The sequence below is a fragment of the Castanea sativa genome, chromosome 1 (assembly GCF_040712315.1).
Source record: "Castanea sativa cultivar Marrone di Chiusa Pesio chromosome 1, ASM4071231v1".
Taxonomy (NCBI): domain Eukaryota; kingdom Viridiplantae; phylum Streptophyta; class Magnoliopsida; order Fagales; family Fagaceae; genus Castanea; species Castanea sativa.
The window spans coordinates 50,720,018-50,729,318 of NC_134013.1; the positions used below are offsets into that span (position 1 = coordinate 50,720,018).

The following is a 9,301-nucleotide window of genomic DNA, read 5'->3' on the forward strand; positions in this document are numbered from 1 at the left end:
CTGGAGCTTCCTTCATTGATCCCACAACCACCTTAAGAACCATGAACTAAGGATCTCCAGCACCTGTGTCAACACTCGCAAGAGCGGGCATAGTTCAAAAGGGAGGATAGAGCCAAGAAGGAAAAAGCAAAGTACGAAAAGCAAAAAAAAAGGAGAGGACCTGTATCGGTTTCCTGTGGTAGGGCTTCCTCCTCTTGCTCCTCTGATTTCTTGGAGGACTCTATGAGAGAACACACAGCGCTAAAGGGTGAGGAAACCTTAGCAAAGTGGCTAAAGGAAGGAAGGGATGCTAGGGGCTTTGCCATAGGAGGAAGAGTCAAGGGAAAAGCACAAGAAGGAGGAAGCACAGTAAAATGAGAACAACACGCACCTTTAAAAATTTCTGATTCCAAAGAAGAAGCAGCCTTAGGGGCTGAACAAGCACTGATTTGACCTAAAAGGGGAAGAGAACAAGGGGAATAAAAAATAAAAAAAAAGGAGAAGAGATAAAAGGAAGACAAGATTGAGCATTTTTATAAGAGAAGAATGGGGGCTCACCTGCTTGTATGGATGGAGACGCGCCCCCCAAGGATTCTTTACTCAACATAGGACAGGTGACACAATTTTGGTGGGACTAAAAGTCTGCTCAAACTGGGGATCTTGGGAGACAGGGGGCTAAGGAGCTTCAGGGTCCTGAATAGCCAAGGGAACAGCAAATGAAGTGGACTGGACACCCTGCATTGGTTGCCCAATTTCCTCAGTTATACCAGCACCAAGGGCCTCTTCTTCCATAGAATCAGTAGAAGGAATAGTAACCACTTCTTCCCCCAAAATTCTGCCAGTCATGGGAGGGGGTACCTCCACCTGTAAAAAAAAAAAAAAAATATATATATATATATATATATATATATATATATATATATATATATATATATATATATATAAGTACACAGCACCAAAAAGAGGTAGGAACAAACAGGGAAAGGCACAAAGAATGCCATACCACATCATCGCTAGACGATTGACTCCTGCCTTTCTTGGGGTCCGACTTGCGCTTAGACTACAAGAAAAAAAAAAAGCAGTCATCTGTCAGTTAAAAGAAAGAAGGAAAGACACTGTAACAATAGAAGCAAGCTACTAAAAGAGAGAAGAAGGAAAGAGGCATTGCCCTTCTTTCTCTTTGTATAGAGTCTCCAATAGTCTTTTGTTTACTACGGGTACGCCCAAAGGGTCCCAGGGGAGACTGGGGTACAAGATCAAAGGATCCCAAAGAGCCTTGGGCTGAAGAACTCATAGGAACTTGAGAGAGAGGACTCTACCTTACTCTTCACTCGAGACTTTGGAATTAAAGAAAGCCCAACTTCTTTTCCTACTGTGGGAAAACTCACTCTCTCGGGTTCCTAAAAAATCACCAATTGCTTTTGGGACCTTGTAGTCTTTTCCTTTTTGGTTTCGGATCCAGTTTTGATAACCCCAGCACCTTCCTCGAGTTTAGCTTGCTCGATCTTTTCTTGCTTGAGCTTTTTCTCTTTACCTTTACTTATAGGAGTGGCGGCACCAATTGCCTCTACTGCCCCTCTTTTAATCGGCACCCTAGAAGAAGCACCAACAATAAGGTCACATCCGAGCCAAGTTTCTGGAAAATCCTGTGTATAACACACCCAACCACCCCTAGAGGCGTGCCACTCCACAAACCCTGTCTTGCTACTTATGGCAACAGATACAATACCAGCAGTAGGAATGGATAGGCGCCTATTAGTAGTGGGAGCAGAAAGAATATCAGAATTGGGAACTCTCTCAATCTTGCCCAGACTAACATAATCAACAAAAATTTCTGTACTCGTCCCCAATAGTCAGCAAAACCATCAGAAGCAAAGACTCCCCTCTGGGAGTTGGGAACTGTAAACTAAGGACCCCTCTCAACCAATAGGAGAAAGCCTAAAGCCTAAGGAATGGATCCAGCGAAGGGAGAGAAGGTACTATGTCCTTGAAAGCGGGAGGGATGTCTTGATCGAAGCCAAATTACTAGAATACTCGGTGTGCTAAGTAATGTGTGTATCTGGGGCCACTAGAGGAGGGCACCAAAAGCCAAGAAGGACCAATACAAGCTAGATAAGCCAAACTGCCTTCATCACCCTGGCACAAATCAAAGGTGCTCCCTGGAAAAGTGAGAAAATAAGCTAAAACAGAGGCACAAGAGAACCCGGGGCCGAACTCTCGGGGAGAGCGCCATCTTAAATGCCCTGCCTAATCAAAGAGCTCGACTAGGTTGAGATTGCCACCTTTCAGACTGGCCCAACAAAAAATAATCAGATGACTATCAGTCAAACTATAGCCTTGTCCTTCTCTCGCGAAAGATTCATAACCCATTTACCCATCCTGGCCGGTTTCCCACCAAGAGAAGCAGTACGCCCGCCAAAATGACCAAACAATTTATCCTCCACCTCAAGATCCTCGCCGGAAAGACTAATATCAAAGGGATTCTCGTTTCCGAACACCGAGAGATGGAAATTGTTAACCACATCCTCTAAGGTGATGTCAGTTCACCAACAGAATAGAAGAAAGTATGAAGAGAAGGGCACCAATGGTGTACCAAATGCCTGAGGCCCTTAACATCTCTGAAGCTTTTAAGGTTCTTGGAAATCGCCACTACCTTCAGTATCCCAGCGCGTTCCAAACGGCCCACGAACTCCTCATCAGCAAGCTCCTTATCTACCCAAATGGGCCAACTGGAGATCCTCCTAGGGACGAAATCGAAGAAAATAGGGACCGCCTCTCAAGATCCATGCCTAATCTGGAGATCCAAAATCTTTCTTGGGTTTGATATTTGAGCGGAACTAGCGAAACCTGCCTGGCTGGAGAATACCCAGGCGTGAGAGGATGGAGGGGCCTCACCGTGAGACACCACAAGGAAAAATAAACTGGGAGTGTACCAGGGGTCCCGTAAAGGGAAGGCTGGGTGCTCCACGACCCCCTGTGATTCATCCTGCACAGAATCAGAAGAACCCTCATCCTCAAAAAAGCTAGGAGTACGTTCCTTCATTTTTCGAGAGGAAGAGGAAGCCATCAAAGCAACAAGTGTGCTAGGGAATAGTAGAGTAAAAGGAATGAGGAACACAGAAAAGGAAGACAAAGGAGCAAATTGATTATAAGAAAGAAGATAAGCCTAAAGACGGAAGGGTCAAGGAAGTAAGGGAGAAAATGAAAAAAAAAAAAAGTTTGCAATAATAACGTAAAGAGCAGTTGGAAGAAGACGATGTATGTAAAGTGGATGGAGGAAGTTTTTTCACTCTAAAGGAAATTAACTGCCATGACTCGTGCAAAAGGGGGAGTTACAAAAGGGGAAGCGCAACGTGCAAAGAGGACCAGGGTACCCAAAATAAGCAGGGAGTCAGGACCTTGAAAGAAGAGAGAAAGGAACTTGAGGATGATTAAAATAACAAAGAAGGAAGTTTTACGGGAACTAAAACTCTACATTACTCACGCGCGGGCTGCAAGCAACCCACGAGCTTGGGGGGCTAAATGTTAAGGTCTAAAAAATCATGACAGAAGACCCAAAGAAGTAGCACATTGGGCCAACCCATGGGAAGTAAAATTGAAAAAAAAAATGGATTGGACTCATAAAAAGAAAAGGATGGTAGGGCTGATGGATTTGAGGCCCAAGATCCATGAAGAGGTAGGATTTAGGGTCCATAAAACAAAGGAAAGAAAAAAAAAAAGAAAAAAAAAAAGAAAAAAAAAAGGAGTTAGCCCGCTAGAATTAGAGGACCAAAAGAAAGTCCAGTAGAAAGGGCTGGGCCGAGATCCCGAAGACTGCCAAGGGCCTGGGATCTCTAGGGTGTGCAGTACGGCCAAAGTGGGATTAAGACAGCTCAAAGGGAAGCCAAAAGGCACAAGGAACAAAGGACAGATGTGTCCTTCTCGAGCACTCAGTGATGCGGCACAGAGCTAGAGGGCTTGGAGAGCAACAACTCATTAACAAAAGGTCGGTACCTCGAGAAGCCCAGAAAGAAGAGCCATAAAGGGAAATAGCTGGGAAAACCTTTGACTCGGCAGAGAAGGACTTAGCTCACTAGGAAAAAATGACAAAAAGGGAGGGATGGGCAAAAAGGCTAAGTCTGAAAAAGGGAAGATAGAGAAACCTTGGAGGAAGCGAAGTTGAAGGTCAGCTCCCCCGAAGACACCTCGGAATGGAAGGTCAGCAAGGGGCTTTTGAAGGAAAAGCACCAAAAGAAGAGAACTATAAGAAACAAGGAATGGGTCGGCCACCAAAGTTGCTGGCATGCTATAGGATCTGTTATCCAAGAAAGCAAAGGGAGGGAACCAGCAATACCTCGGAGCCCTGAGGTGACGCTATAAAAGGAAGAAGGCAGCAACAACGAAGGGGGATGAGGGGAGCAATAGTGACATCATGATAGAATCATAAAATTCTGTCAAAACTCTAAGAAAATAAGGAAATATCTCCTGGTATACTAGAAACAGCCACTAGAATACATACTTAGATTCAAATTTCGCAAGTCTTAGAGGCTGAGTTAGCCATCTAAGTCTATAATTTTTGAGCTTATTTGGACTTTGTATCACGTTTAGTGAGCACATTGTAGTCCATAATTAAGAAAATTAATGAAGTATTTCTTATTGATTTGAGGATTCCTAACAATTATTTTGTGTGTTTCTTCATTACATTGTCCTCCTTTGGTGTTTTCTTGTTGTTCAATATATTTATATATATTCTCGTTTGCTAGTGTATGCGTGTTGTAGGAACCTTGCCCTATACACCACTTGGTTTGTAAACAATCCATTTAGTTGCGGTGAACCAAGCCCAGTCCCTTCAAACTACAGCAAAAGGACCCCGAGATCCTTGCTTGAGCTTGGGCCTGGACGTTGTTCAAAAAAATTGACCCTCACAGGCCTATATTCTTCCTCTTGTTGGGCTTAGGTACAAATTGCGACCTTATACTAAGTATTTTAACACACACATCCAAAGGAAGAGAGAAGAAGGTTTTAAAGAAACTAACAGTGGTGTATATCCAAAATGATCTAACTTGAAATTTAGATTGAAACAAAACAATGGGGTAAGTGCACCAAATTGCGGATTAAGCACCAGAAATGGAACTTAAAACGTCGCTTCCATTACCCAATGAAGTAGGGGTAAAGTAAGGTAAAGGGGACATGACAATGTTTTCTTAGGCTTTAACTCTCAATAGAAATATGACATGTGTTCTTGTTATGTACAACAAATATGATTCACCTAACCATATATAATCCAACCAATCATGAGTCATGTGAATTACATGTAAAAGGAACACATATCACCTTTTGATTGAGAGTTGAAGCATAAGGCTTGAAACATGTTAGAAGCCAAACAATAAAGATCAAATTTATTAAATAACCAAAAAGAAGAAGCAAAAACTAGTATATATGTATTATTTTTATATTAAATTTACAAAAATATTTTACTTTAGTTTCTTACTTTGTAGAAATATTTTTCCATACCACAAAGAAGTTCCTTAAAAAAAAAAGTCATAAAATGAAGATTTACCAAAATTATTTTTCTCTTTCCTTATTTTTTTCATGAAACAAATACAACTTTAAGTAGCCAACTTCTAGAAAAACCAAGGATGGAAAAAAAAAAAATAAAAAAATAAGAAAAGAAGAAGAAGAAGAAGAAGAAGAAGAAAAAAGAAAGGCAAAACTTCTTACATTCTACTCGCTCAATAATGCTAATATCACACATTTTTTCATAATTGTTCTATGTGACAAATTGTAATTGGTGAAATAAATGGTAAATTTATGTGATAGTGACAAAAAGTACATGGTAGTGGCATTATTGATTTCCCAGGCTTTTTTTTGCCTATTAGGCTAATTTCCCAAACATATTAGTTATGTGTCCGATTTTGAAACATATTGTTACGTGACAATTTTTGGAACTCAAGTCTAGACTTTTTTTTAATACAGAACTCAAGTCTAGACTGGAGTTTCAAACATGGAGAAAATCATGAGATGATTTTTTTATATATATATAAAAAATTTATAGTATGAGACTTGAGTTCTTCAAATGGGGACTTAAGCTCTAAAAGTGGTCACATATTTAATATGTTTAAATTTTGGTCACATTTTTATAATGTGTGCAAAATTTGTTTAACATCATATTTTGTACATTAAATTCCCTTATGAATAAGAGAAAAAGCATAACATCAAAAGCTAAATTCATAAGTTGAACCTCAAAAAATAAAAAAATAAACGCCAAACAAAGCCATTTTCCCGGGAACTAAACGGACCCAGCGCTTTGTGTGTCATTATTTCGCCTGAACTGAAGAGGCAAAGCTGTTTCAGTTTCAGCCTCCCTTGTCTCTGAAAGGAAAGCTAAAAATCACGCTCTTCTTTTCTTTTTTGTATATAAAATCAACCAAACCCAAAACCCCACTTCCTCTTTCTCAGACCCGCCTTTAAACTCTAAACTCTTTACTCTTCCCAGAGGTAACAACTCTCTCTCTCTCTCCAACAATCACATCCTCTTCTTTCAATCTATAGTTTATTATTAGGCTTTGCTCAGGGAGGGTTTTACGTTTGTGTTTTGTGCCCTTCATTTATCATATTTGTTACTCTGTTTGCTGAATTATGTGATTTGCTTCTCATGCTCTTGGGTTTGGGTTTTTAAATCAATAGATTTCAAATGCCTTTAATAAATAATAATTTGAACTACAAGGCTCTTTGTAAGAAAATTAAAGGACTTTATCACCATGTCAAGAGACTCTTTTAAGATTAACAAAATATTTTATGAGTTAACTAGAAGTCTAGAACCCACTACGACAATTTTAGTTTCATAATTGTTAAGAGTAAATTATACATTTGGTCCAAAATTTTTTGGTAAATTTAATATGGGTCCTTCAAATTTTTTAAAAAGTTTGGATTTTGTTACTAGAATTTCAAAAATAGAGTGGACGCTACTCTTTTTGGCAGTTGTTTCATTCCTGAGCTTCATGCTGAAGAAACACAATTGACAGAAAACTTTTATGTTCCAAACAGGGCTTGCAGAGTTTATTTGCTATGCTATGCTTTGTTTTTTTTTTTTTTTTTTTTAATGTTTATTTAATAAATTTGCACTTTATTGTTTGGCAGAGCAATACCAATGCAAATGGCCACAACTATGGATGATCTTCCAGATGGGCTACAGGTGGAAATCCTTCATCGGCTGCCTCTGAAATCAGTGTTTCAATGCAAGTCAGTTAAAAAGCGTTGGTACTCTCTAATCTCTACTTCTCATTTTGTTAGCCGCTTTGTTAGCCACCGTGAAAAAGTTGAAGTGAATCGACCCTTTACCTTCATTTACCGCAACTTCTACAAGACACGTCTCTTCTTTGTAAGTTCCAATGAAATTGAATTCAAATGTTTCAAATCTCTTGCTTCTAAGAACATGATACAAGAACTAGTAGGTCAACACAATGAGAGTATTGATTTTAGTGTCCAAGCTTCATGTAATGAAATGCTCTTATGTTGCGCAAACAATGTGGATGTTGGCGATGATGGCATGTCTCATCCGATGAGCATTTACTATGTGATAAATCCAATTACTATGCAATGGCTCGCTCTCCCTCCTGTCCCTCAATGGGGAAGGCCTTTGGTTGGCTTCATTTGCTTCTATGACAATGACAGTAAGCAGCTTAGCTATAGGGTGGTGCGCATTCTTCCAATGAACAATGACAAAATGGAAATCAAGGTAGATATGTTTTCATCAGACAGTGGTGAATGGAACAAATCATTGGAGGTGTGTCCGCAAGTATTTGACTGGAATATGTTTGCCTTAGCTGGTGTTGCTTATAATGGTTTGCTTTTCTGGTATGGGAAGACTTCTCATAATAAACAACTTGTTGGGTGCGATCCATATAATTTTCGTTTCTTTGAGCTGCCCATACAAATGGAACACCCAATTAAATGCCTTGGAGTGTGTCGCAGGTCCTTAAGGATATGTGAGATGCCATGGAATGAGCATTCCTTTTTACGCATTTGGGAGCTCAAAGATTTTGTTAAAGAAGGAAAAGGAGGTACATGGTGCTTGGAGCACGAGGTGTATTTCGACCAAATGACTCTCAAAAAATCTACTTGCCTTGCACAATATTTGAGCGAGAGATTTTATGTTGAGGCGGTGTTAGCTTTTCATCCAAATGATGGAGATATTTTGTATTTATTGATTAAAACAAAGTTCGTTGTATTATGCAACATGCGGGAAAAAACGCTACAAGTGATATATGATGTTCCAGTCCCCAGTAATGTTGACAACGATTTTAAAGTTATCACATCTGTGCTCCCATGGTGGCCGACTCTCATTCCTTCTTCTCCTATGCAGGATGCCGCTTAACTACTGTGTGCTGTGTGCTTTGCTTGTGCTTTGAGTTTGCAACCATGGTATTATGTGATAATTTTATATCTTGTAGTTTAAAACTTTAATCTAGTACTAGTAATGGTTATATTCAGACTCTTTTTGTTTTGCACTAATAATTAATGTTAGCATTGGATTGGTTATCTCTCGTTCTATTTTTACATTCAATACTAGATATCACAACCAGGCAGCCTCGCCCTAATTACAACGTCCCGTCATCCCCACCTACAATGTGGCAGTTCTAATTGAAATTCGAAATGAGCAGTAGTAACACCTATATCTCCTACTTGGCTACTTGTTCACCAGAGCTCCCCCCAAACACTCCCTCACATTATATATATAGACTTACAATAAATGCAAGGCCTTCAAGTAGCCTCCATTTAATTACCAATGCTATCTTTAACTAATCCTAGATGTTGAGCATTTGTGGAAAAGGTTAAACTTGTTACGCACAAGTTGTTTTACACACCCCAAAAAACAACTGAATCAAGTCATGGTTTTCAAGTTTGTGGAAATAGGCTCAAGGCTCAAACCATTCTTCTCAAGCCCTTCTACTTCATCTTAACATATCCACGGCTCAGTAGCCAAATTTTGAATATAAAGGACTTGAATCTTGGTCAAAACCCAATACTATTGTTTCTGAAAGTAAAAGCTGTTATTGTGTTATTTCTTTACCCATAAATGGACTTGTAGAGATTGTCACAAGCATCCTTGACATGCTTACAATTGCCAGCTTTCTTTCACTGCATAAAGGCAGCGACAAATACAAGAAATACAGTGCAGGGAACTCTATGCTTTACTGCTGCCATCTGAAGCTGCTGACAATGAGTAGTGCAGTAAAATGAGTATTGTAAGTAGCCACTTGAATTGGCCTTGAGACACATATATGAGATAAGAAGTAAGAACATCAAACAGCTAGCACTGCATCATCTCTTACTTTACCTA

At 39.6% G+C, this 9,301-nt stretch overlaps 1 protein-coding gene across 1 annotated transcript; it reads left to right on the forward strand.

Annotated features, from left to right (window-relative positions):
• The first annotated feature begins 6,267 nt into the window (after positions 1-6,267).
• Positions 6,268-8,504, forward strand: LOC142609580 (F-box protein At5g07610-like). The gene is made up of 2 exons (XM_075781198.1): positions 6,268-6,456; positions 7,099-8,504. The coding sequence occupies exon 2, from the start codon at positions 7,109-7,111 to the stop codon at positions 8,333-8,335; it is 1,227 nt and encodes a 408-aa protein (XP_075637313.1). The 5' UTR covers positions 6,268-6,456; positions 7,099-7,108; the 3' UTR covers positions 8,336-8,504.
• Positions 8,505-9,301: the final 797 nt, after the last annotated feature.